Source organism: Platalea leucorodia, assembly GCF_965183815.1.
Source record: "Platalea leucorodia genome assembly, chromosome: 1".
Taxonomy (NCBI): Eukaryota; Metazoa; Chordata; class Aves; order Pelecaniformes; family Threskiornithidae; genus Platalea; species Platalea leucorodia.
The window spans coordinates 163,954,884-163,982,710 of NC_138823.1; the positions used below are offsets into that span (position 1 = coordinate 163,954,884).

The following is a 27,827-nucleotide window of genomic DNA, read 5'->3' on the forward strand; positions in this document are numbered from 1 at the left end:
TTTACTGAAACTTTCTCCATGACGTGGTCTTCCAGGACATCAGCCAGTGATTACTATGTATAGGATATTGCTATATCCCATAACCTGAACGTGAGCTGGAGCTGGACAAATTCTCTGCAAGCACCGTGAACAAGAGCATTTGTAGAAGTAAGGTGTAAAGGGGAAGACTTACATGGTTTGTGAAGTCCTCTGAAAGAGTCAGCATGGACAAGGGAGATCCAGCTGATAGTCTACTCAGGTTTCTGAAAGGAATTCAAATTTGTTGCTCCAAAGGCTCCTATAGAAGGTTGGCTGTTATAGGTTTGGAGCGAAGAGCATCATGTATAAAAATACAAGAAAGAAAGGGTAGGAATATACATATATATAGTCTGTTTCCTCAGTGGAGAGAAATCTGTAGATCTGTGCTGTTTTACATAGACCTTAGTGATCTATAAAAGGGAATGAAAAGCAGGCTGACAGATTTTTAATGACACTAAGCTACTCAGGATAGTAAAACCAAAAGATGATTGCAAAAACCTGTATAAGGACTCACAATAGAATCATAGAACCATAGAATCGTCAAGGTTGGAAAAGACCCTTAAGATCGAGTCCAACCAGTAACCCAGCACTGCCAAGCCCACCACTAAACCATGTCCTCGAGCACCACCTCTACCTGTCTTTTAAATACCTCCAGGGATGGGGACTCAACCACTTCCCTGGGCAGCCTGTGCCAGGGCCTGACAGCCCTTTCGGTGAAGAAGTTTTTCCTAATATCCAACCTAAACCTCCCCTGGCGCAGCTTGAGGCCGTTTCCTCTCCTCCCATCGCTTGTTACTTGGGAGAAGAGACCGACTGAATACTAAGTGACCAGGCAGTAACATGGCACATGAAATCACATGATATAAAGGTAACACAATGGGAAAGTAAAGCAATCTTAACTTTACATGAAGAGTTATGAGCTCTGGGTATTTTAATTCACAAAAGAAATGTTGGAATTACACTAGCTAGCTCCCTGAAGACTTCATCTCAGTTCCCAGTGGTACTCAAGAAAGGAAATAAAAAATGTTTGGAATTGCTGAGAAAGAAAAAGACAATAAAACAGAGAACAAGATGTTGCTATAAAAATCCATTTGAGTGGTCACACCTTGTGTACTGGGGCAAGCTTTGATCTTGCCACCACAAAAACGCTATCTCATTACTGATTAGCACATCATAAAGACCACTTCAGTACACGTGTCAGCCATCTCCTCAGCAAAATTCCTCATTGCAATAAGGATGAGCCCATCTTCTTAAGGACACTTAACTCTTCTACAGCACTTGTCATCCAGGGATCTCAAAGCATTTTACAAAGGAAGATAAGTATCATTAAACTTGCTTTACAGCTGGGGAAACAGACCTAGAGCAGCAATCTAACTTATTCAAAAGTAAGTAGCTGATGAAGGTAGAGACAGAAGTGAACTCCAGGTCTTCCTATCAGCTCATACAGCCACTTATGCCAGCAGCTAATTGATTGTGGTGAATTATTTTCAACGAGACCCAAAAAGCAGAGGTTGGAAAACTGTTCAGTTGTCAAGCACAAGGGAAAAAAATCTATTAAAGCTGAATGTTAGGTTTGAAAAAAACTAAATATTTGATCTGTCTGTTTGAAAAAATTAAAATTTAATACAATTTTAGCTCTGAGAAATATTGCAGAGCAGTTCATATCTGGGGTCAGTTCACAACAGTAGTTACTGAGAAAAAAAGCAGCTCAGTTAACTGCCTCTGGTGTCTATTTTCTGAGGTTCATCCTCTGATCTTGCTATGTTTTCATGGTTCACCAGTTCTTTGACAGGGATTAGATTGAAAATTGCACGTAAGAAATGTATTCTTAATAAAATCAGGCTGAAATTCAGTTCCCTGGCATGTATCTCCAATCCTTTGCCCCTTCTTTACCTTCAGAGAGGGATGTATGATTAAAACTTGCTTATGCCACTCTGAGGAAAGATATGAGAATTAAAAAACCCACTAATTTGAAGAGAAAATACCTAACAGTGTATTTTTCTAGTGCTATCAGAAACTGAATTTCAAAGCATCCAATGTACTGAATGGTTAGATCTCTCCTGGGATATGTTCAAGCCAAAATCCATTCAGGAATGAAACAAAGAAGGATGAATACCTACATTTTCTCCCTCACATTTTTTGTCAATAAAAATACAGGTTTCTTGCCCAATATTCAGGATCAGCATTTATATCCAATTTCCCTTGCCTCTGAAATTGTTTCCCTGTTTTCAGCCCAAGTCAATATTCAAGTTTTTTCTAAAGACAAGTAGGAAAGCAATGATAAAAATCTCTCTACTGCATTGTTCAAAGTTTTTGTACCCTGAGATATAACAGAGAATAATACTGTTTAAGGATGGACTGGAGGACTGCTACCATGATCAAAGGGCTTTATTTTTGGCCAATCTGCTTTTCCCAGTGAAGCCCAGCACTTCTGCCTGACCTGTTTCTTGGTGTTATGCTATCTTGCGCTGCAGCAGTTCAATGCATAGAGGCAAGAAAATGAAAAATCAAAACCAGTGGAAATAATTTTTGACAGATAAAATCTTCCTATCTTTTAAAGAGACATAGCATCTTTAGAAGCAGGTTTTAGCCCTCTGGAACTAAGAATATTTACTAATATGAGCACTCAAATCGTATTGCCCCTGGCTGGTATAACAATACCTCTAGAACACATAATGATGCTACTTTTGTCTAACAGGTAACCAAAACTCAGCGGAGCTGTACACTGGGCAATTGGCCTTTAACTAACTAAAGTGGGTGGAAACAATTTTATCTGCCACAGTCTGAGTGCTCGCATATGGACAGGAACTGTAATTTGATGGAGATTTTAGACTTTTAGGTTTTAGTGTGAGCCCTGTTTTGGAAATAACATTAATACCATTAATTTCTTCTAGTAACATTCATGTCTCTCTCTCTTTCCAGCAGTACACTGGGATAGTTCTCACACAGAATTGTCCTGTATGTTCAGTTGAACATTTTAATTCTTCATTAGTCCAACTCATTAGCTGTGACTTAAAGAGGTCACAAAGTTGTACTATTTTTGAAATCTTTGTGTCTTCCATTTCTGGTGATCATTGTTCACTGGAGGGAAGAGAAAAGCAGCACTTAGTCCCCATCTATGTTAAGGCAGAGGCATACTGACGTACGAGGAGGGGGTGATGTTTGACTGTGTTGCCCTGAGGACACGGCAGACGTCAAACTTCAGTGCTCTTAATCCAGCATTTCTCACAGCATCCTTGAAAGGGTCAGTAACTTCAATAATAATAAGTGATGCTTGAGTCATTATATACGATTTCCTTTTATTTGCATAAGGATCAAAAAATGAGCCTGTCAAGTTGCTTTAACACACTGTGGAGTTGTGTATTTTAATTATAAACACAAGACTGAACGGTCAGTTTTAAAAAAAAAGGGGGGGGGGGGCATGTTTTAGCAATCAGGAGTGTATTGTAACAGGATTTTTACAGATTTGCCTTTTAGACTACATTTCCAGAGAGCTCTTTTCCTCACCCAGCAGTGCTTTCTGATGGGAGCAACCATAAGGAGAAGGAGGGAAGGGCTTGCCCTTATGTTACTCCTCTAAATTATATCAGCTGCTTTCCACCCCACAGAGCAATGACTGTTGTTATCTCATTAATGGTTTAATTAGAGCTCAAGTGCAGGCCAATGTAGAAAGGTTCAATACACAATGTCAGTTCAGGGCAGTATAGTTATTGGCTCAGTTTAGAGGGGTCTCAAGGCTGCTCTAAATTAGAGGCAGATATAATGACCTGTATATAAAGAGGCAGCCTCTAACTTTACCTCCATTTTCTGTGCCTCTTTGGGGCCTTTAAACAAAAAGTGCTGTTCTGGGGAGAACACAGCTATTTTCATGACTCAGCTACCTATGGTGTCTGCTAGAGATGCTATCCAAGGATTTTTACAGATCTTGTTGACTAAAGGGGTTATGGTAGATTCAGAGACTTCTAGGCAATGATGTGAAAACTAAATACTCTGAGTATTGGAAACCTGCTACCTTGTGTTGTCTAAATAGGATTTGTTTGTGAGTTAGCCTTTATATCAGTGAGTCAATTTACTGTGAGGCTGTTTGTGTTTTTGGGGTGGCTCCCTTGGTGACACAAAACTATATTCTGTGTATCACACCAATTGTATTTCTCTCCTTAGAACATAAAGAAAAGAATTTTTACATAAAAAGACTCCTACTACGTTTCTTCTCTTTTCAGCTACGCACAATATGACCTGTTTGCTGCATCTTAACAATTAACACAGAAATTAACTCTCCTGATTTCAGGTTAGGAAACATTCAGCTGGCTTCCTAGGCAACAGAGAAGCTTTTTTCATGCTGAATTACATGAAAGCACAGCGCTGACAAGGTGAGAGCGCAAGTCTTCTTAGCCTTGAAAAAGCTGGTAGTGGCTGCCTATTCTGGAGCATTTGCACCTTCCCCATGGGTGTTCGAGTGGCATAAGGGACAGCTACACCGAGCCTTGGTTCCCTAAGAGAGGGGACCCCACTGAGCCCTGCGAATTCTGTTAGGACATCTGCCTTCTTCCTAGGTGGCTTTTACTGCAAAGGAGTGGAAGAGTAGTTATCAGGTTTTTCAGCATTGTCCTTTCTAATAGCATTGATCTTTTCCATCAACACCCAGTATTTTCTGGGAAAGCATCACTGCACTTCTCTTGATGGTTCAACATGGTTTATGAATGAGCTTCCTTCTTCCTCTGCCTACTGTTTGCTGGCACAGGAGATAGTGTTGGGTAAACAGATGAACAGCATGTTAACTGTAGGTGGCACTGAAAAGGAAACTTAACAACAGGAAAGCTAACAAACAAATACACAGCAGTGATGGGGATGTAGAAGATGTAGATGACTGTAAAAGGAGATGCAATTCCTTACCGTGATTACTACATTTTTCCAATCAATGTGCGTGATGGAATTGCTCTAGTTCTCAAGAGCCTCAAGTGGATGAGCAGATATGGTAATTTACCTCCTCTTTTTGAACATTTTTCCTTCCCACATCCCAAAACATTGTACAAAGGAAGGCAAATGGCATTACAGAGGGAGGAGGAAAGAATGGCCTAAGGTCAAGGAAACAGCCAAAACCAGATCACTGCAATTCTGACTTGCAGTGTTAGCTACTGTGGCAACTTCAGAGAACAGCTGAAGACATTTGAACCTGTTTTTGTCTTATTTTACATAAAAGTAGATGTGGAACATCACAGATGCCTATCAAATTATCCCTGAATGAGAGATGGCAGTGTCCTTCCACCCACATGCATGCTTACCAGAAGAACAAGAATCACTGGCCCTTGATATATGTAGTCGATGTATTTCCCTGGCTCTTTTCCAAACCAGCATCTGTAAGAAACAAAACAAATAAGAAAATAATTTATAAAGGGGAATGCACTTCTTTTAGATTGTAATATCAAGGACACCACAGAGAGATGTTCCTTTATTCCCCGAGTTGTTTAATCATACACATAATCAGCAAGTGATTGCGTTTTCTGCTACAAAGCCACCTTTTGTTTGGACATAGATCTGAGCTCCGTTTTCTCCTCCCATTAGACCTTTCATGTTCCCACTATGTTTTTGGCTATTGCTTATGTAAATATTTACATGAAATGTGAGAACCTGCTATAAGGAGGATGCAGAAGATGTGTCCTGCTGGGTCTGAAAAAGGGATGAAAGAAATATCCTGTATAAGGAAAAAAAATCTGTTATCTACTACAGTGCCCAGAGACACTTAAATTCCATAAAGTAAGGGCTGTTACTTACACCAAATGTGTCTCAAGTTGCATAGAAATGCTGTCTTGATAAGGTACTGGATGAATAAGGAGTTCATCCCATTGGCTTGAATCAAGCTGGTGACCACCAAATCCAGCATACAGTACAGACACATCATTTGTAGCTAGCAAATACCTGATCCAGCATCACCAAAGACAAATCAGCTCAGGTTAAGTGAAACTACAGGTAAACTGAAGGGCCTCGAACTAGCAGAGAGCCTGGATGTGTCACGTGTGACTGAGCGCTGGCTTGACTTTCACTTCCATTAATTACAAGTGTTTTTCTCCCTGCTGTGTTACACAACAGACTAAGCCCGTGATTTCACAGCAGCCCGTACTGACGTTCACTTCATTCTCTTAACTGAGAGTAATAAATCAGTTGTATTTATGTCAGTAAATGAATCAGAAACTGAGCTCAGGTCTGGACTCAATCATTTACACCACTACATTTTCCTTGATGCAGTTTTGGCCCAAGCCAAACAATAGCCAACTCCGAAACTATTCCTGGGGAACAAATCTGGAGCTAGCATGAGCCAGAGGACATTCCCAATAGTCTACAAACTGCAGCTACCCTGATTTGAAGGCCAAGAAGGTTTAATAACATGGATGTGAACTACTCCATGTTATTTGGACTCCAGCCCCAGGAACGATTCCAGGTCCAGCTAATTTAATATTACAGATACAGCCACATGGTCTGGATCCTGGTTCCACCAAGCAGAGACAACTTTGCTATCATGATGCCTTAAGGTTTAGGTCATTGCAGCTCCAGATCCCTTAGGAAGTAGATTTTGGAGTTCAAGGCTCTGAGACTTTTCTTCCCTTTTGAGGATACCACATAACAAGTCTACACAGCAAAAATTATGTCTTCCCTGTGTTCGCCTTGTGACAAAAGGTAAGCTTAGTGCTACTGGAGACATGAAAACAAGGGTAATTCCTGAGCCAAGGAGACCATGATGCAGATTTTCACTTTTACAAGCGTGCAAGCAATAATACTTGTTGCCTCAAAGAGGCTGCAGTGTGTAAGACATGAGTTCAAGGCAAATAAACTGCAATAAGGAAAGCTATGGTTCAGATGGAATTCTTTTGAATCACATAATGCCCCCAAAGCCTTTCTCCAAAATGTGTTGCTTGCTAAAACAGAAGGAGCTGTTTGCCCATTGCAAAATGCTCTTGCTGAACTGACTGTACAGAAACGTTGAGATATGCAGCAGGCATCTAGGAACACAATTCAGTATCACAAAATTGTTTGCCTTTTCTTGATTCAATTTCTACATCTTTTAAGTTCCAAATGAATGAGAGAGCTTTGAATATTTTATAAATATGACACGTCTGTTATTCCCCGGTACATGGACTGCAAATTAGTGTAAATTGATAATTTTGCAACCAATCTTCCAAGATCTGGTGATGAGAGCAAGACTTGGAATAAGGTACTTCCTCCAGCCAAGTTATTATCCAAGAAGAATCCCCAGGGCAGCCTTAAATGAATGAAACTGATTTTTATGCTTTTTTGTTATCGAGATGGAAAGATATGAAGAAAAATTAATTACACGATATGCCAAGGCATGAAACACAGCTCTCCAGAACTTGCAAGACCTACATTTGAGAGAGGTTTTTGAAGGGCATTTTGGCAGAACTATTACATATTGCCTGAAATTCAGAGAATCAAGAGCTATTAGAAGAAGAGTTTCTGGGAAGCTGGCTGTTCTAGCAGAGGAACGTAGCAGAGGGACTAATAAGAAGCAGACTGAGGCATGCGGCAGAACTTAGTGGGCTAGAAAAAGTCAGCAGAGAATTTGGAACAGAGCTGATTGATAGAGCACAAATGAGGTTCCAGGGCAAAGGCTGCTGATTGCTCTTTGGAATTTAAACATTGCTTAACTGTAAGACCATACTGAAGAACAAAATGCTGACATTTATTATCTGAAGCCCAGTATCAGACCAAGGTTGCATTGAGTGAAGCATCATGTGCATATGCACACTTTCATACAATTTGAGGAAACAAGGTTGTGGCCAAAGGTAGACTTTACAACAAAGGCATCTACAGGGGAGCTTGATGCTCCAGGTTCCTTTTGTAGTTAGTGGAGAAAAAAAAGCAGCTTTTCTAGGACGGTGTTCACCTCATTAGGCTATAAAACAGAGTTACATTGTAATGTAAACATTTCTAATACACCCATTAAATCAGGCGAGTAAGGGTGAGAGGACAGATACTTGCCAGTGATATTACATATGTCTGCATTTGATTAGATATATTTCGTATTTACAGTCTAACTGTTCAAACTGGGACCTTAGCTGAGATATTGCAAACTCTTCTGCCTGTCATCTTAACTCTTACTTTAAACCTAACATAAGCCATTATTTCTGCACTAAAATCAGCACCGCACATTTCTTTAAAACCTAAAAGAGAACCATGAACCACTGAAAATTACTTGGTGCATCAGAATTTTCATTCTATCTGTGTGAAATAAAAGCCATTTTCTTTTTTTTTCTTTTTTTTACCTCTGAAAGAATAAACAAACACTGCCTGAATATTGCAGAGGACAATTTAGGAAGACAGTTCTGATTAGACTCAGATATGTAAACACACTTCTATTGAATAGCACTAATTAATATTCTTCATGCTTCTCTGTAGTTCTTTATACAACAAAAACCACCACTGGTTTTATCATTATTGTTAATTAGATCTTATTAATGTTCTTCCCCTTACTAACTGTCCATCAATGAAATTACTACAATAATTCTTAATCATTTGTGTGGGTTTTTCTTACTGAGACTTAACAGTACTTTTTTCAGAATTGTCAGGTTTTCCTAAAGAACCGCTAAACCCAGACAGGATATTTGCCACAGTACCAATTATATTTGCCTCACTATGCAGAACACGGTCTCTAGTAAGTACAAAAATGAAAAAAATAAGTTGGTTGAAGCATTTTCTTAACATTCTTCCTGTGTGCTATTTTGAGCTTTTAAACTATTACGAGCTACATAACTTGAACCCCAGTTCAACCTCCAAACAACGTAAGGCACAGTTGAAATGCATACTTAGATGAAGGAGTCTCCCATTTTGTCCTGAATTTGGGGCTGTCCACTGGGATATCCAAACAGCCTTGGAAGCTGCAGAAGAGTACATGCTTTCCTCATGTGCCCAGTTTGCTAGGTGTGACCTCATGGGGGAATAACACATGATTCTCCGCAGTGGTCAAGATAAATGGAGCGTAACAGCTAGGCTGACTGGGGAGATCAGCCTGTTTTCACAGAATAGCTGAGGTTGGCAGGGACCTCTGGAAATTGTCTAGTCCACCCCCCTGCTCAAAGCAGAGTCAGCTGAAGCAGGTTGCTCAGAGCTGTGCCCAGTTGGTTTTTGAGTAGCTCCAAGGATAAAGACTCCACAACTTCCCTGGGCAATCTCTTCCAGTGTTCTACCACGCTCCCAGTAAAAAGGTGTTTCCCAATGTTCAGACAGAATTTCATGTGTTTCAGTTTGTGCCACTGCCGCTTGTCCTATCACTGGGCACCAATGAGAAATGTCCGGCTCCACCTTCTTCATACCGTCCTATAAGGTATTTATAAGCATTGATAAGATGATACCCCTGAGCCTTCTCCTCTCCAGGCTAAACACTCCCAACCCTCTCAGCCTCACCCTGCATGAGAGATGCTCCAGTATCCTGACAGCAATTATTTCGCAAAGCTGGGGATTAGTTTTATCTCATCTGTCTATATTTGCACACACTTACAGAATTCAAATTAAAGGCATGATTTCCACATCATCCCAGCACAGAGAAAGGATTTTGTAAAAGTCACAAAGTTTAGTCTAAACTATGCCAATGGCTGATGGACTGGAGAGGAGAATAAACCATAAGTAAGTTAAACACGCACATGTGAGCATCTCATCTCACACACATGTACCAGAGGTGCATTCACACAGGAGCTTCAGTTTGACTGTTTAGCAGGATCTGCTCCTTTGCTCAGTCTGGGAGGCAGTGAGCAGGGGCTATCTGAAGTATCGCATGCTTTAATGCTTGAGAAGATGACTGAATATTTATGACAGGCCCTCAGCAAGTTATTCCTCTTGTTTTGCTTCGGTTCATTTACTTTACTGAATCTCCTCTGCATATGACATTACTACAAATGCAAAAAGCAGATTTCATTTAATAGCTTTTGCCTTACAGCTTAATGCCCTTATCAGCTCTTCATTTACGAGAGCTCTCCCTGTCTGCCTGAGTTCGTATGCTAGATCAAAGGAATGGCACTACTGAAGCATCCAGTCTCGATTTCTCAAGCAGAGTAAAGTATGTGAATCTTGGCCCCACCACTGACAATAAGCGAGCACAACACTGAGGCTCCAGGCCATCACACCTCATGCTATGGTGGGCAGAAGCCAAACTCTGCACTTTCTCAATGCACAACACATTTGGAATAGCTATGATGTGCAGTGAGGATGTATGTGAATGTTTCACTGCAAGGCAAACAGCCGCATTAAAGACAGAAAGGTGAAACCATCACATTAGGTTTAATTGTCCGGGTCAACCAAGAGTAACCTGGCGCCTCCCTCATCACTAAGCTTGTCAGGCAAATTATGTATATGAGTTAAAGTGTACGGGTTTGTCCATGACATCGATTTAAAAGCACAAGCTCCATTTGATAATCCACTCAAGGCAGAGAGCTTGAGCCTAGACACTCAACAGGAATGGCTTGGATATTTTGCATACCAAATAGGATGACTTTGTCTTTCTTGCCCTGCTGACTGTATTTTGTATCCCCCTTTCTTTTGTTGCGCAGGATCTGGGCCAGTTACACCTTCGCTGGTGAAAGGTGGCACACATACCTACGTAAACATGTCATGTCTTTCTTCGTATCCATGATACATCAAGGGGAGATTCTTTCACATTCACTTTGCAGGTATACAGTGATGGTGAAAGGAGGCAGTGGTACAGATGATGCAGTGGTTTCTCCATCTATCCACCTTGTGCGCAGCACAATCCCAGTTGTTGTGGCATGTTGCTATCAGGGGTCCTACTTTCCATTATTTCTTTTGGGAGTGAGCAGTCTCCTAAAATGAGGTGTTCAAACCTTGGTGTTGAATTCACAACAGAAATGTTTAATGATGTGCATCGCCATTATTAAAGCATGTGGTGTTTTGCCTCTCCAGGTTTCAAGACACAAGCTTTGGTTATTTTGTTTTGTGCTGTTTAAGCTGACTAGTTCCTTCAGCTCTAGTTCTAGAGCTGAAAGTCCTACTTCAGCACAATGAGACAGCTGCCATGCTGCCCTGGCTTGTGCAAGGTAACAACTACAAGGAACCTGACCATGAGGCAGACCCAGAATGTTGTGATCCTTGACCCATCCAGCAACAAGAAGGAACAGGTTCCAACTGAAGTTTTTCTTGCCATTTTGAGACTACAGTATGAATTCTCCTATATGATTATTGTAGGCAGGGATGGAATCACACAAAACTTCTCCCTCATTGAAAGGGTGTCTGTCTGATTGATTGCCAATATGTGTAGCTCCTGGGAATTAGATTATCACCTTCAAAGTCACCACTAAAGCTACAGAAGAGAGACTGGTCAAGGGTTCAAAAGTTTGTGAGGAGCAGAGAAGAGGAACTTAGTAGTGCATAACAGAATTCCTCCCATGCCTACAACATGGATGCCCAAAGCTCAGCCAGTCATCCTATTCATCTCCCTTACAGTCAGGAGAAACAGTGTATGTAAGTCTAATTCCTCCAGCCTACTTTGGACATCTCCTTCCACATGAGATGAAATGCTCCCCAGACTGCATTTACTGTTTTGACTGATCACCACTGATCATAAGACACCACAGATTAGTGCAGATGCAGACGCCTACAAGGTAGACACTTTTACATTTAATCAGATGTGCTACAGACAGATGAACAGTGTGGTCATATGAAAAACAGATTCATGGAGAAAATATTTTTTATAAGATTAGGGAAGGGAGCTGTAACAGATAATAGACATTGATCCAAACACCAGCTGAAAAGTACAAGCTGAGCTATATCTGACCAGTATCGATGTTTGGGGGAAAAATTCCCAAAAGACAGATACCTCTTTATCTCCCATATTTTTCAATTTCACGCACTAACTGCTTCCAATTGGAAAAGCCAGAAACAGAAATGCAAAAATTCCAGCCATAAGACTATTCTTGGCAGACTGTCAACTGAATTCTGCACACCCAGAAAGCTAAATCCTTTAGCACTCAACTGTAGTTTTTACCAAGGTCTTACTCAAGCAAAACTTCAATTGAAGGAGATTACCCTGACTGTAAATCAAGTACAAAGCTATCAAATGAGAACTTCAGGGCTTGGCCAAGGATATTTGGGAAAGTTATTTTCAGGAGTTGGCTCAAGTAGTGCCCTGAAATTTGAGATGGTCTGGATTTGGATGGAAGTGATAAGACCTTTCCTCTTTCGTCTTAATCAGCCTTGTTTCTAAATTTCCAGTTCTACCTGCAGGCATTTCTTACTTTATTTAGAGAGCGACACAAACACAAATGTTAACATCACTTACTGTTCATTTTCATAATATAGTTTGCCAATGGCCCAGGCAATGATGATTGGGCAAGGAATACCTGCAACAGCAAAAAGTCACAAGTTAATCACAACCCACGTATGGATGGATGATACAGATGTAGATTCAGATTTGCGTGAGGAGAGTCTTGGTTAATGAACTGGAAGACTCTAAATAAAAGTGGTCCTATCTTGGTATACTTGAGACATTGCAATTGCCAAGACCTCTTTATGTATATATAAAAAAGATCATCTCAAAAAAAGAAAACTCTAGTACCAGTAAGAAAAGTTAGTAAGAAAGATTATTAACAAACACACATATATACCTATATTTCTATATAAGTGGTCAGAACAATTCTGGCTGGCTTAAAGGCAATTTTGGTCCCTTTTAATTTTCCTGCAGTTGATACAGCAAAACCTTAGAGACACCACTTGGACGTGCTCAGATTTTTATTTCCCAGGCTGAAAGAAGCTTGTAAACTTATTGGGCTCTTTGGATGAAGCCCATTTTCAACATTTTTTTTCATTGAGTCTTCCCTGTGAAACAGGATTATGAGAAATAATCTCTTGATATCTTGCAATGTCAGAATTCATTCATTGTTTGCCTTTTCTAAAGGATCCAGCTACTCTTAACTTTATATATATATCATTTGACCTATGACGTGCAGTGTGCTCTGCGCCTGCATGTGAGATCTTATCAAGGCCATGCAGTTTGCTTTACAGGGCTTGCTTTCTCAATTATACCCAGAGGGTGCTACAGTAGTGTGTCTTGGGCATGCAACCTCATTGCAGTAGATGAGGTGTATTTGTACACTTAATGTCCCTGCAGTGCCACATCCTCTGCTTTCCAATTCTATTATACCAGTCTCATGTCCAGAGCCTTGCCCTTGTGCTTGTTTTGTGTTAGGCCGTCAGAGTCCAGCTGGTTTCAGGGGGATTTGCTGGAGCAGGAAACTGGAAATGAGGAAGAGTAAGTGGAGCTGGCCTTTTGACACAGACCTCCTGCGGGAAACACAAACTTTTTCACTGAGGCATTCCCCAAGCAAAGACTGGACTGATGTCAAAATTGGAGGAGGAGAGTTTCTCTCCATTTCTCCTTTACCTTTAACCTTTCAACTCAGGCAAAACCAAACAAGACAAGCCTCTCTAGCTCCATCCCTCATTCCAACCTCCAGCTTCATGTCCCTCTGAAATCACTGCTACTCTAAGGTGAATTCATGATTGAACATGACTTAAACCCTCATGTAGGAGTCAGCACGGCCTCGTATCTAACACTGCCTTTTAACCTCCCATTTATTGACTCTTCTGTGGGAAATGGAGGCTTTAGAGAGATGAAGCAGAGCTGAAAGAACCACAACACAGTAGGGAAGGGACTGAATTGCTGAGTGTTCATCTTTGACCTCAGCAAGAAATACAGTGCAGCTCTGATCTCCTGCACCACCACCCCTGGTGGCTCTTGTGCCCTGCAAGTGATTATGTTGTCTTCCATCTCGTTCACCATTGACTCACAGGGTCCAGTGCACTTGTTTTCCCTATGCTCTTGCTAGGCATGAACAGACAAAATGTGCCATGTCCTTTCTCCTAGAGGAAACCATCTTACTTTTCCTTGTGAAGCAAAGAATGGGGATTTGAGAATGAGGATGGTAAAAGATCATGTATGGGAAGGCAAAGCAGAGCCAGAAAGCACCCAAAAGGGAGAGAGGAAAGGTATATTCAGCTCACATATCAGAGACCCAGAGGGCTCTGAGAGAGGTAGGGAGGGAAAATATTAGGGACCAAACCAATCAGGGGGTCTGTGAGAGCTGTGTGAACAGCTGATTTTCCAGTTTGGCAAAAGAACTGAAAAATATTGGGGAAAAAAAAAAAAGAATCAATTCCCCACATAAACATTTTCTTTCCACAGCTCTTCTTTCCTCCCATTTGATTTTGGATTGAATGACATATTTTGTTTTAAAGGCTGTTTCTGTCTTCAGAACTGCAATTCAATTACTTCTGCTCAATTCTGAGAGGAAGAAGCATTTCTGAACAAAATGTCATTCTACTTTCAGAAAAGAAAATATTTGCAACTTTTTCCCACCTTTCTTCTTTCAACAGAAAAGAACTGCCAAATTCACTTGTTCTGTTTGACCTCAGATTTTGCATTCAGGCAAACAAGCTGCTCGCATGGGGCTTGTCTTGCCAAACCTCTCCTGGCCAAGTTCAAATCATGGATATATTGGTTGCAAAGGACCTCTGAAAGTATCCAGTGCAATCTCCTGCTCAAAGCAGAGCTATCAACACTAGCTCACCTCAGCCAGGGCTTAGCCTTGCTGAATTTTCAATACCTTCAGGGTCAGAGATTCCACAGTGTCTAAGTCATCTGTTCCAGTGTTGCGCTATCTTTTTGGTTAATTTTCTGTTTTCTTAATGTCTCACTGGAACCTCCCAGTCTGCAATTTGTGGTCATTGTCCCTTCTTATAACATCTGCTAATACCAAGAAGAATTTGGCTCCATCATCTTTGTAATTATCCTTCAAATCATTCTTGGTTCCTAACAGATCCCTCCTTAGCTTCCTCTTTGCCAGATTAAACAAGCTCAGTTTCTTCAGCCTCACTTCACAGGTCATGTCCTCTAGATCCCTGATCATACTGACAGCCTTCTACTTGATCATCTCCAGTTTTTCCACATCCCCTTTGACCTAAGAGACCCAAAACTGACGACAGTATTCCAAAGGCAACCTTACCAAAGCTGAGTAGAAAGTATTAGTAACTTCTCTCAATCTTCTGGCCACACAGTATGTGTTTTACCTTATTCGTGATGAGAAGGCACTGATGGCTCATACTCAGCCTGCATCCACTGCAAGGCCTACATCCTTTTGAGCAGGACTGCTACTCTGACAGTCGGTTCCCAGCCTGTACTGGTGAACCAGCCTATATTGATGCAGCTAGGGAAAAGGAGCATCCTTTGCTCTGGCCCAGGCTGACATAGTAGAAGGAAGGTAATGGCATGCAATGAGCTATTTTTCTTTGACTAGTCACAAGGATAGTACAAAGGTGACACGTGACTCTTTGTTAAGGGCTGTTTTCTAGGAACAAACCCCTCAGCAGTCCAAAAGACAGCTGTAAGGTTGGACTGGCAGATAATTAGGCTTCTCTTCTAGTCAGCTCCTCACTTAGAAGTGTCTCATCTGTCTCTTGAGACTGAGTGGTCCACAGGGCATGGACAGTGCCTTTTCTGTTTCATGCTGTGTTGAGCAGTGGTGTATAAGGGGTTGTGATCACTGCTTTGCTGATCAAAGTGAAAGGGACATGGTATGAACTGCTGCATTCCCAAAATGCTGAGTCTGGGAGTTCTCTTTCTTTCCTTAACACCGGGTGCCTGAGGATCTAAATGAAAAAGATAAATCCAGCAATAACCTATCATCAGCTTTATATCATCACCACAGTGAAGAACTAAACCTGATCTCATGTTGTTCTGACAAAGTTAGGTTTGAATGTCAGATTTCACCACAGTGGGACTTTTAAAGTTTATTCTTGCTGCTCTTGTCACTTTAATGCCAGGTACCACATAACACCTTTTTAAACACACAAGGCACTTACACCATCCTATGAAGAGAAAGACCCATTTCCGCAGCTTATCTGTGGAATAAGTCATCACTATAGCAGTGTGTAAGTAGCAGCCTTCCACAAACATCCAGAAGAAGTTGGTCACCACAAAATAATTGTAGACAGTGGTAATACATCGACACCAGGGCTGGAAAGGAAACAAAAGAATATTTTAAAATAATGGTGAGAACATTTAAAAAATTCTATATCTTGTTATTCCCTGAAAAATCAATGGTAGAATTCATTCATGGGATGCAGATTTATACCTGTGACTTGGAATCAGAATATCTCAGGTGCTGTTGGGAACTCACAGCTATGTCTGTGACTTTGTACTGAGGCTTGGCTTTGACCACAACATGCAGAATCTCCTGTACCTGAACAGGTTTGGCAAGTTAACATGCCATAAGGCATGTCCACACCAGCAGTCTGCAAGAAGTTTAAGAAGCAGCCGTGTGGAAAGAAGACAAGAAGAGGCAGGTCATTTGACTACAGATGATCTTTCAGAGAGGTACGGCCATAGCCTAGGGTCATATCCAAAGATGACATAAGAGTCTAAGCATATCTTAGGCAGTATAACCCACCTGCTGAGCAATTCAAAGAAAATATAAGATAGAAGTTGATGTCACAGTCTTGCTTCATTTCCACTGAAGGGAAGGAGCACCACTGACGTTCAGAAAAAAGATATTTAATTTAAAGATATGGTTTTATCAGCTACTTCATCCCCTCTATTCCTGCCATTAGTGCTTCAGTCTGTAAGCCACATCACTACACACATCACCTCTGAATTTTGCCATAACTTCAATAGGAATTTTTGGTCAGGCTCAATGTATCAGTAAAGGCATCTTCTCCTGATGGCTGTGCAGTGAGAGCACAGCTGTGGAATACACAATTAGCTATAGAGAGGCAGATGGTAACATCACATCAATAAATCACAAGTAACTGCTGATGGTAATTTCCATAGTGCTACACACAGAAGTCTGGGAAAATTTCTTTCTGACCAAGCAGGCATTCAGCGTGTTCCCTGAAGCATGACATTAATTACCTGTGTTAGCTGGTATCATTGATGTCATTTTAGTTTTACCACTTTCCAGCCTTTTAATTAACTCTACTAAAGTATTTGAAACTTTTGACCCTCAGTTAATTTTATTTCAGACTTCATATGGATGAGGTATCGATGATCTCTAGGCAGTCAACAAAGCAGCAGACACACTATCAAATCAAGAAAAAATCTGTGGACTAAGAATTTATTGGACCAGAAACACAGTTACAAAATGATAGCCCTTTCACAAGCTGTGATCTCTTGTGTTTATGGAGCTGAAATAAACAGAAGATATCTTGGATGTGTTCAAAATTTCATTTCTGTATTATTTCATTAAGATTTGAAATTTAGTTTGGCTTCATCTTTAAAATAGAATTAAAAACCAAAACAACTCAGCAGAAGATGAAACATTTTGTTTCCAAAGTTTTGTTTAAACCAAATGAAATTTTCTTTTTTTTTTCTCCTTTTGGCCTGAGCAAAGGAAAATAAAACCACGAACCAGGAAAACCCCCTATTTTTGGCTAACACTAAATAAATATTTTGGCTCCATTTCTGATTGACCCCCAAACTAGTAAGACTAGGTTTCCAAAGAAAGACTCTGAGTCTCACATTCAATTTTTTGAAGGTATGAGCATGAATTAAATCTTTCCTTGTGGCCTTAGTCTCATGTAAATTCTCTGATATAATGTCTAGACTCTTGCTCCCCTCTCTCCCTCAATTATACAGTTTTTGGCCTCTTCACAGCTGCTCATTTTCACAAGAATTGTAAAAAATAATTTTATCTGAGCCTGTTGTTCCTGTGTCAGAACTGAGTGGAATTGGCCAGTGAGCTGGGAAGGTACTGGGACAAATACGGAGAAATACACATGATGGTGGTGAGATCTCCCTCTGCATCGTTTCCATAGGAAACCAGAATAAAATGAATTTTGAGCAATTCCTTTTGGAATTGTGGATTTATTATTATTAAATAATAAACCCAATTAGCAGAACTCATTAATTTATACCATTTCACTTATTTGACTGAGGATTCTTGATCCCCATATGTATCCAATATTAGGCTCCAGATCTTCAGCAATTCCCCTTCTTGATTTATTAACATAAGCACTATAACTTCATGCAAAATGTTTCCACGTTGAGTCCTTGATGCTTCTGTAACTGCATTATTGCTGATCAGCACAGAAGAGATCACATCATTAGCTGGCATAAATGATGTTGCTCCCATTGATTTCAGTGGTGTTATTTTGACTCTGACTTACACCACAATAAGAACATAACAAAGTTATCACTAAGCTTGTATAAAGCACCTTCCCCAAAAGACTGCAGTGTTCTGCAGAGAAAAGATGAGTTAACGAAAACTGAGGCATCTGAGGATCTGTCCTTATATTTGCAGGTTTATTTTTTCCTTGGCACATTGTGATCACATTTTAAAAGGCATTTGAGTGCCTTACTCCAACTGATTTTTCCTAAATAACTGTAAACTTCTGTATTAAGATTTGCAGTATTGTCATGAGAGTAAATCACGCAGCATAAAACTGTCAACAATGAAGCTCATATACCACCATCTTCCGTAGCCTGAAAACGTCAGAAACACAGACAAAGCGAACAGTGAATTAATAGAAGCTACATCTTCTCAAAGGAGCATCTGCTTGAATAATGATACAGAGTTCTGCATAGATGTCTCAAAAAACTTAGAATCTTAGACTTCTTTATCTAGGTACTAATGACTTTTCTATTTGGTTTCCCAAAGTACGGGATTAAAGTTCAGATGTCAAATCTTACATTTGAAAAGTTAACCAAGGATGATGAGTGCCCAGCTGACATGAAAATGAATGGATATCCAGGCTCCTGGGGTGGTTTTCAATTTCTACAGGACCAGTTCCTATCTGAGCGGAGCCCCATTGACTGGTACCAGCTATAGATCCAGCCCATATTCCATAGGCACTTTAGTCCACCTGCTTTCCAAAGAGAGAGAGTATGAAGAGGGGTGTGTGTTTGTACGTGTGTGCATGTGTGTTTGTAGCACACTGTTAAGTTTTTCTTGATTATGGAGGTAAATATCAGGGGACAACCCTAAAAGAAGAATATTCCAGGAATAAGAAGAGTAGAAACCTCTGCCAAGGGACTATCAAGAAGAACTATTCCCCAAAAAAATGAAGATAAATGTTTTTTCTCTTGGAGTGGATGCTTTTAATCTACTCCCAAATCCTCGTATTATTGGGGCTGCTTGGTGAGAAACAGGGTGAGGCATTACAATACTTATATAGGGACTGATTCAATGTCCTCACTCAAACCAGCATCTGCAGTTGGGAGTTACTTGAACGAACATGAAATTACATGGAAAATAAGAGAAGTGGGGGCATGGTGATGCACTGCATTTCTCAAGAGTGCTCAATGCCATGCAAAGAAGGTGCTCCACTTCTTGCCCCCTTCTGCCTTCCCATGTTTTATTTTGTGGATTGTCTGGTCCCTTGAAGTGGCTCTGACTCTCAATCACCCATCAGAAAGCTGACTTTGATCACTATGCCAGTAAAACAACTCTTCCTTGCTTTTTTGTTGCCTAGGTTAGTTCTCCACCAGTTTAGTGAGTTCAGTCTCCAAGGGTTCAGTCCTCCTCAAGGGATCAAAAAGAGGAACAGAGCTAGTGCAAAAGAAGCAGCAGGAGTTGGAGTGAAGTGTTTGGGTCCCTGGAGGAATGAGCCATCCCTTTCAGTGACAGGGAGTTGCTGCTGGATGCAGCCCATATCACAGAACTTCATCCTCAAGGCCAGCACAGTGAAGAAAGGATTAGCAAAAAAATGGAATTTTATTAAAAAAAAAAAAAAAAAAAAGACAAAAGATATCAACAAGCAAAAATTGTACTGTTTCAGGCTCTATTTCTTATTTTCTCGGGAGTCCCAGTGACTCCAGACAGCAAGGTGCCCTCTGTCACCAGACAAAGTAGCTGACTCAGAGCCTCAACAGCCAAATCAATTATTTCTGTACCCTGTTCATGGAGATGTTGCGCTCTGGAATGAATGCTTTCCCTACACAAGTGCACATTACTGCAAGATGCTCTGACAAAAATGTTCAAGAAACACCAAATTTAGTGTCTTAATAAATTTGGAAAGTATCTTTGGTCAATGAAGATAAGAGAGAAGCAGTTGGGCAGGATTTTTACTTTAAAAAAACCCTTTGATATTCAGTGATGCAGAAATAAATGCAAATTTAATAAATCTAAGCTCATTTTCTTCATCTTTTTGAAATTACATGAAAGTCACTCTGAGCATGTGGATAGGTGCCCTTTGTAACATATCTATCGGTTGAACAAATTCAGCATCCCTGCCTGCCCCCAGACTACGTGGCAGAGACGTGCTACCTCCAAGCACTTACTTCATTGCTTTCATGTATGTTGTGATCTATCATTTGAAGCAGAAACCACATCACATTCCTCAAGATGAATGTGGTGATCAAGTTCCAGTGGATAATATTCCGCAGGCATCTGATACTCCTAAACAGGGAAATACATTTAAATAATCACATATAGTGAACATATACACATACACTTTAATGACTATATAAAATAAATGAGTTAATTTTGTTCACTTGCAAAATTCCTCATGGTTTATCCCCCTCCATTACCTCTCTTACACTATGAAACAGGAGGTTTGTCTGTCCAATGGATCAGCAATAACAGTCTATAAGGCTGCCTGTAGCTTTTACCTTTACCAGCAAGCATATCTGGGTCTGGTCCCATTCTCTTGCTCTCAGGGTAAATTGCACAGCCAGTGCCAAAGACAAAACTTGGATTTTGCAGTGTAGTCACAACACAAATAAATGACATAAATATAAAACAGCAAGAGGAGGATGGCAAAATCTGTCCTTCTTTTCCTTGCTATATACCTTTCTTCCAGAAACCACACAGCATAACTTTTGCAAAGCCACGTGCAACAATTTATCTTGATAACATGAGGAGCTCACTTTGACAATAATCGATTCAAGCAAGTGAAACAGGATCTGCTGGAAAGACCCAAATATTCAAATGGTCATTTCATCCTTGGGTATCATTTTTGCTCCCCTCCACCCCATCCCATCAGCTCTATTATAATGTCAACTAGAATTGATAAGCCCCTAAACAGCAAGGCTGCACTGGAGTCTGTTGCGTTGTTCACAGAAGGAGTTTTGGTGACAAATATCTGCTCTGGAGTGGCAAAACTGGAATAGTTTACATTCGGTCAGTCTCTTGAACAGGCTCGTCTGTGTGAAGTTCAAAGTTTTCAGACCCATTAATGCGACAGGAGAGCATGGACTGCCTGGTTGCCAGTCCTGAGCTCAGTTGGCTGTACCAAGCTTTCTTAAGGCAGAGCTGTTTACTCTCGTTCACCAGAAAATATCTATGTCTGGTTTTAGTCCTTTCCCAGCCTCCTTTCAGATTCAATGTAAAATATGAGCATAATGTAAAATATGAGCTACAACGAGTTGGGACACAGTGCTATAAAGAAAAGAGGGGACGTCTTAAATAGTGCTTGCTGCTGAATGGCTCCAGGAGGCAGGCAGTGCATGATGCTGATGCCAGCAGCCTGTGCATGATGCTGATGCCAGCAACCAAAGTATCACTGAAGCTAGAGAGAAAGTTACTCATTCGGTCATCTGAGACAAGATGACTTGTCTTCTCATTCTTTGTGAAACGGTAAAGGAAGGTGAGTGTCAAGTTGCAGTTTTGCAATTAAATGATCTTCTCTCAGCTAAACACAAAACACTCCAGTTACTAAAATCACTTCCACAGGGGTTCAAATAGCCAGTGCATTTCCCAGGATCATCAGGTTAGGATTCTGTGTTTGTCATATCAGTCTCCCTGCTTGCAAGGGAAGCTGTCAGATAACATCGGACAAACACAGAAAGTGGTGTTCTCAAACCTGCTCAACTGTAGCTGACTGTAGCTCATCCCAGCAAAAAGAGAAGGCACAATCTAGTAACCAACTTTGCTGTTGCCTCAGGTCTTTTGCGTGACAAACAAGCCAGCCTTCTTAATAGCAAACACTATTTTGCTATCATAAAACACTTATTGCACTTTGTCTAGGACTTGATTAGTCAGTTTTAGGACCAGAAGCAATTCTGTTATGTCCTTCAGCCTCACAAATCTCTCAAAGATTTCACAGCAATCCAGCATAAAAACAAATAGAAGACCTCCCACATGTGAGATACTGCAACTTACAGAAAGATGCTCAGAGGTATAACCTACTAACTCAATGTCAAAATAGCTTCTGAGTTTAACAACTCAGGCTCCAGGTATGAAATTGGTATTTGGTTTTGAGAGCCTCAGTGACGCATGGCTAGAGTCAATTTGGAATACAAATCTCCAGCTGCTCAGATCCATTCACTTTGATTTAAGCTACAAAACTCAAAAGCGTTGCTCTCAGTGTAACCTGTGCTACCAGGGGACATGTCAGAGACACACTTCTAACAAAAGGCAAAGGTTCAAGGTTAGGCTTTCAAGGGAACCAGGCAACCAACACCTACTGCCCTTCATGCTGAACCCCAGGAACCCATCAGGCTCTGGACAGACTTTGAAACATGCTGTTAGGGTCTGTTCTCTGTTGATCGTTCTGCATATAAATGTCCTGTGGCTGCTGTTCATCTAGATGTTTTATTCACTCCCTTCAGGTTAAGGATTAGCAGATTAAGGAAGGAGTTTGAAACACTGCTTCTAGGGGGAGAGGGAGGCAGGGGACTAGAAACTGAGGAAATTCAGGTCAAATTGTAGAGTTACTGGCATGAAATTAATTGCTTTTGAGAGCTCTAACAACAAAACAGATCCAGCACACTTGCCACCTGAATGTATTTCTTGACAGAGAGAAGATAAAGGAATAGAAAAAAAAAAAATCCTTGCTGCATGCCCCCATTTAGATGTAGTTTAATTATCCCATATGCTGGAACATCACTAAATCTGGCTGGAGGAAACCTTAATCCCACAAGACTTACAGCAGGACATTGGACTGGCTGCAGAGGCAAATAGGATCAAACAAATAGTTGTAGACTTTTTGGTTCAGTTCCTATAAAGAGCTTTTCTCCCCAGTAGGATCCTAGTAATCAAAGTTACATTCTCTTCTGTAACTTGGAATATAAAGACAACCTCAGCATCTACTGGCTGCATGATCTTTGCCTTCCTTACTACTTCTGACCATACTTCTTTGTCTTCTTTGCCCATTTGTCTGCATCTAGCCATTGACTTCTGTTTGGATTGTAAAATGCTTGGGACAGAGGCAAACTTTTCGTGGCATGTGTTCAGGATCCAGAGCAAGAGGGTCTGGTCTGTGTTGGGAATGCCCAGGCTCTACAGATAATTATGATTAAAACTCTCCTTGTTTACAAAAAGCCACATGTGCTGAGGGAAGATGCATTCCTGGTGTAAAATTAAGTAAAGTATAAATGCGACCAGCTGCAGGAATTTACCAAAATGACCTAAAGCCTTGTCAAATAATGCTTTGGACATGAAACAGGGACAGTTGGCTCCCATGTCCCACTACCTTTAACAAAAGCCATACTTTGGGTATCAGGAACCTTGTACCATGGCCTCATTCCCTTTCTGAGACACCCTGTGTGGCACGGAGCTAAAAAGCTTCATGTCTTCGGGACTAACAGAGCAATGAAGAAGAGGCTGTAGAGCAAGCATTTTGTTTTTCCGGCTGCAGTCTCTCCCCAGTCCCATTCCCCACCACACCACTGCCTCGGCAAAGCAGCACAGACAGGAGAGAGGCAGGCTTTGCTTTTGTGATGTCTGGGCCACTACTCTGCTGCTGTTAATAGCCATTAGGATTTTAATGGAACCACCAGCAGAGTCAGGCTGAGGAACATGTCTGAAAGTGCCACAGAGTTTCTCAATGGCTCAGGCAGTGACATGACCCCAGGCACAGAATGGTTTTAACCTTTTATCTTTTTTTTTTTATTTTTTCCTTTCCTTTTCTTTTAGTAAGCGTCCCAACTGGAGACTTTAAGTTTGGTTTTGTTTGTAGAGACCCCAGAGCACATGGTTTCTGTTTGTTTCTGTCTCCTAACTACTACTAGCACAGAAATCACGGTGGCAGTAATGCAATTCATAGCCAAGAGCAAGAAAAGCTTGAGAAATAACTGTGTCAGGTTCATACCGGGGCGGGAGAAACAGCAGGGTTAACGCAGTGTGTGGAGGCTGCAGGGCACAGCAGTGGAGGACTGCAGCTAAGTCAATTGATGTAACAAGGGAAAGATCTCTTGCCAGCCACCTGAGAAAGCTGCTCTCAATTACAGGCACTGCTGGTGAATGTTATTATTGTAATTTAGCATGGGTAAAGCATCTAGAGGGATACTGACTGAGATGAGGGTCCCCTCATTTCAGGCATTATTCACATGAGACTGTTCTGCTGGGCTCAGGAGCCAACCCTGTGCACAAAGTTTATCTGTGCAGCCAGACTGGAGTCTGAGGTGGACAGTGAATGAAGGACATGTCCCCGCTTGGGCAACAAAGCTAGTGAGTAATAGAAGACCTGCAGCACAGCTAATGTTTGGTGAAAGGACAAAGCTGACCTTCTCATACTCACTCATCTCAAAGCCTGAGGAAGAAACTCATAATACTCATAGGGGTAATTTGTCCTCCACAGGTCTTTTCCTGGCTCTTGGTAGATGGAAGCTAGCTTAAATTTATAAGCCTTAATTTAAATTTGAATACTCCTGTTATTCATGAAAATGACCTGTCCCCTTCTGAAAACTTGTTAAACAGTCACAACAGTCTTCTGTGACAATGGGCTCCACAATTTCTTTCTCCTTGATTAATTATTGCCTTCACTCTGTGGAGTGAAAAAGGAAGCAAGCCTGTGCTCCAGAAACAGCAGTAACTGCCCTCACAGGCAGCACTGAAAAGGAATTCACATCACATCATTGTAAATGGCAGGAGGTGGAATTTGAAACACATTGAACTGTATTATTAGTTAGTGAATTGAGCTTTCCTAGAGTCACAGTGATTGGCATGAATGCATTCCCTCACAACTCAGAAGCTAAGAAACTTGGGGTTATCACCTCAGTTGGAAGATATCACAGTTTGGAGAGCATGGCAGTGACAACATCAGGAAAATGAGAGCAGAGACAGCAGAGAGCTACCTTCTTGGGAGGGCAAAGACTCATGTGAGAGAGGGGAGAAACGGGAGATAAGGGGACTGGGTGCTGAACTGGTGCTTCAGACACAATTACAGCATCGCTAGGAAGAAATTGTGAGTTACAGAGCCATTTAAAGTCCCCTAGCCTAAAAGATCAGATGATAGAAGGTTTCATATTCATCTTCATGTCAGGTAACGTTGTTCATGCTGTTTCCACTTGTTTTACAATCCTCGATGTGGACTGAATGGTGCAAGTGTAGCCCAGCTTCCAAGAACAGCAGCACAAGTCACGATCCCAGAGAGCCTGAAGGCTGGCACATCACGAGACACCATGCACTGAGGCTACGGGCTTCCATTAAAGAGCTTTTTCCTCTATTTGCTTCCTGCCCTGATCCTTTTCAGACAAAAAGTGTTGGTCAAGGCCTTGGCTGGACTATTCTACTAACTCTTCCCTGGTGCATTGGTCCAAGGACACAAGGAATGAGAAAAGAGGTTGTAGCAATTCAGTCAGAACAGACTTAAAGATTGAGGCCACAACATAAAGACATAAGAACTTCCATATTCAGTCAGACCAATGAGCCATGCAGGCTGTGACTCAGTCCTCAGTGGTGATCAGTAAAAGACAGTTTGGGAAACAGTTTGGGAAACAGTATGGGAAACAGGGCAGGTAGACTGTTTGTTGTTCCTTGCTCTTACCTCCTTGCTTCTGGCAGTCAGAGGTTTTAAGATAGTCCTGATTCAGAGACCACATTTAATCACATTCAATCACCCCGTTGGTGGCCCCAGCTCCTCACAGGAGTCACTGAACTCCTTTTGTGGTTTATGCTCGCTGGGGTCAGGCCATGGCTTATCCTACTAACATGATGGAATGAAGAGCTCATAAGCTGTTATGCGCGGTAAAATACATTTGTCTGTGTTGGTTCCTCTTCTCTGCTTGCCTGTCCCCTCCCAAAGGCTGGATGAGAAGGCATTTCCTCACAACTACATTCCCTCCTGTCCTTTGGGAGTTGCCGGGAGGAGGGATAGAAAGAGCCTGGAACTGGACAGCAGGACACTGCTAGTCCCGTGGGCTTCAGGAGCAAGCTGGGAGGAGCGGTTGGTAGCATATCTCCAACATGTGCTCCTGAAGTAGCACAGTTCATGCAGCAATTTCACTTCTGGCTGTGCCTGACAGCAGATTTTGGGCCTGAAATAATCCTCTGAAATATGGCAAGTAGTGTCAGACAGGCATATGCAAGCAGTGTATGTTACACTGAGTGAAGGAGCGGGCAGAAGGAAAACAATTTCCTTGAAAAGGAAAGAAAAGAAGGACTTACAGTTTCTGACTTGGAGGGAGAAAATATACTGCCACTGGAAGCATCCTGGTTCTGTAAGTGAAAGGGTTTATTGGCTCCTCATGGTTTTTTAAGAACCAGTGCTTTGCCCCCTATTGAGTGATCTCCAGATGACTGCTTCCGACAAGGTGGGAGATTCTGCTGAGGGCCTGCCGCCCAAGAGTCCTGCTGCTGTGCCACTCCTCCCGTTGGTTTGGGCAGAGGTGTCCTCATGTCAGGCAGGCAGGGCTTTTTGCCAGGAGTTGTTGTTCAGGGTACAGCCACTTGCCTCAAGGCTAATGATGTGAGGCTTTGGATAGAAGAGTGTAGCAAGTGACAGCATATTTTCATGAGAGACTGAGTTATGAAGTACCTTGTTTTATATTTACAGGAATTTGGGGACAGTGGTACAGGAAAATGTGTGTGTTCCAGTGAGTCGAGAGTCCCAGAGTATGTCTCTGGCTGTGCTGGCCAAAACCAGATAAGATGACCTGGGAGCGCATGCCTCCTCCTCGCTGCACACACAAAGCGCCCCATAAAAGCACTAGCTTCAGCTCTGCAGCAGGTTAGACAAAAAGAAGCAATTAAAGTGAAAGCAAACATACTTCTCTTTGGCCTTCCTAATTAGTAAATCAAAAGCCAGGTGTACGGTGGGAAATTACACATAATGACCTCTATATTTGATTTGAGAGCAGACCATGTTTCAAGCCCGAATGTCATTCTCTGACTCGAAACCATACCACCGGCATCTTGAGCTGCTTGGTGTGTGGGGTGTCATAACCGGGCTTCCACATTAGGAACAATAGCAGCAAATGAAAAAAAGCAAAATTCTCCAGCAGTTGACTGCAGCCTGGGTCAGAGGTGGGCAGAAAGAGTTTCTGATTGTTGGTAGAGAAAGCACACTCTGCTAATTATTTCCGTTAAATGACCTTAATTGTAGGGTTGGATACAGAAAGCAGAGAATTAGAAAATCCATTTGTTTGACTTGAGAAATGCTGAGATCTGAAAAGGCAGAAAATCTGATCAACTATTCCTGTACAGGTGGCCTCATTGATCAGAAATGGAGATCTATAAAAAGGTTTCTAAAATAGCACTGGTAAAACTCAAAGTAGCCTTTCTGTTGATTCATGGGTTTTTTCCTCACTCTATCCATACAGCGGTATTTTTCCTCTGGGATGTGCAGAGCTACTATTTTCTGATTCAAAGCATGACACAAACAATTAACATTAGCAATCATAATAATGTGCCAGCATGGTCAAAAGCTAGCTGAATTACTTGAATCATCTGCATGGAAATAATTGCAAATTATAACTTTATTAAAGAAGCTTGGAAACCTTCTATTAATTCATGTAGTATTCCATTAATAATGATGTTCAATTAAGACAGCTGTCCCAAAGTCTGTCTGAAAACAGTTGGCAGGAGAAATCTGAGAGCACTTTGCTGGAGTCCTTCCCATTCCATGACTGTTGAACA

At 41.3% G+C, this 27,827-nt stretch overlaps 1 protein-coding gene across 2 annotated transcripts in view; it reads right to left on the minus strand.

The window, feature by feature from the left end:
• The window catches only part of CRHR2 (corticotropin releasing hormone receptor 2), a gene marked incomplete at its 5' end in the record, with an annotated part of 167,879 nt that overhangs the window by 29,880 nt on the left and 110,172 nt on the right, over positions 1-27,827 (minus strand). For both annotated transcript variants that reach the window (XM_082306484.1, XM_082306485.1), the window contains 4 exons: positions 5,301-5,373; positions 12,317-12,377; positions 15,895-16,048; positions 20,309-20,426. In XM_082306484.1, the coding sequence (XP_082162610.1) occupies positions 5,301-5,373; positions 12,317-12,377; positions 15,895-16,048; positions 20,309-20,426 (406 nt within the window). The remainder of the gene's footprint in view (positions 1-5,300; positions 5,374-12,316; positions 12,378-15,894; positions 16,049-20,308; positions 20,427-27,827) is intronic.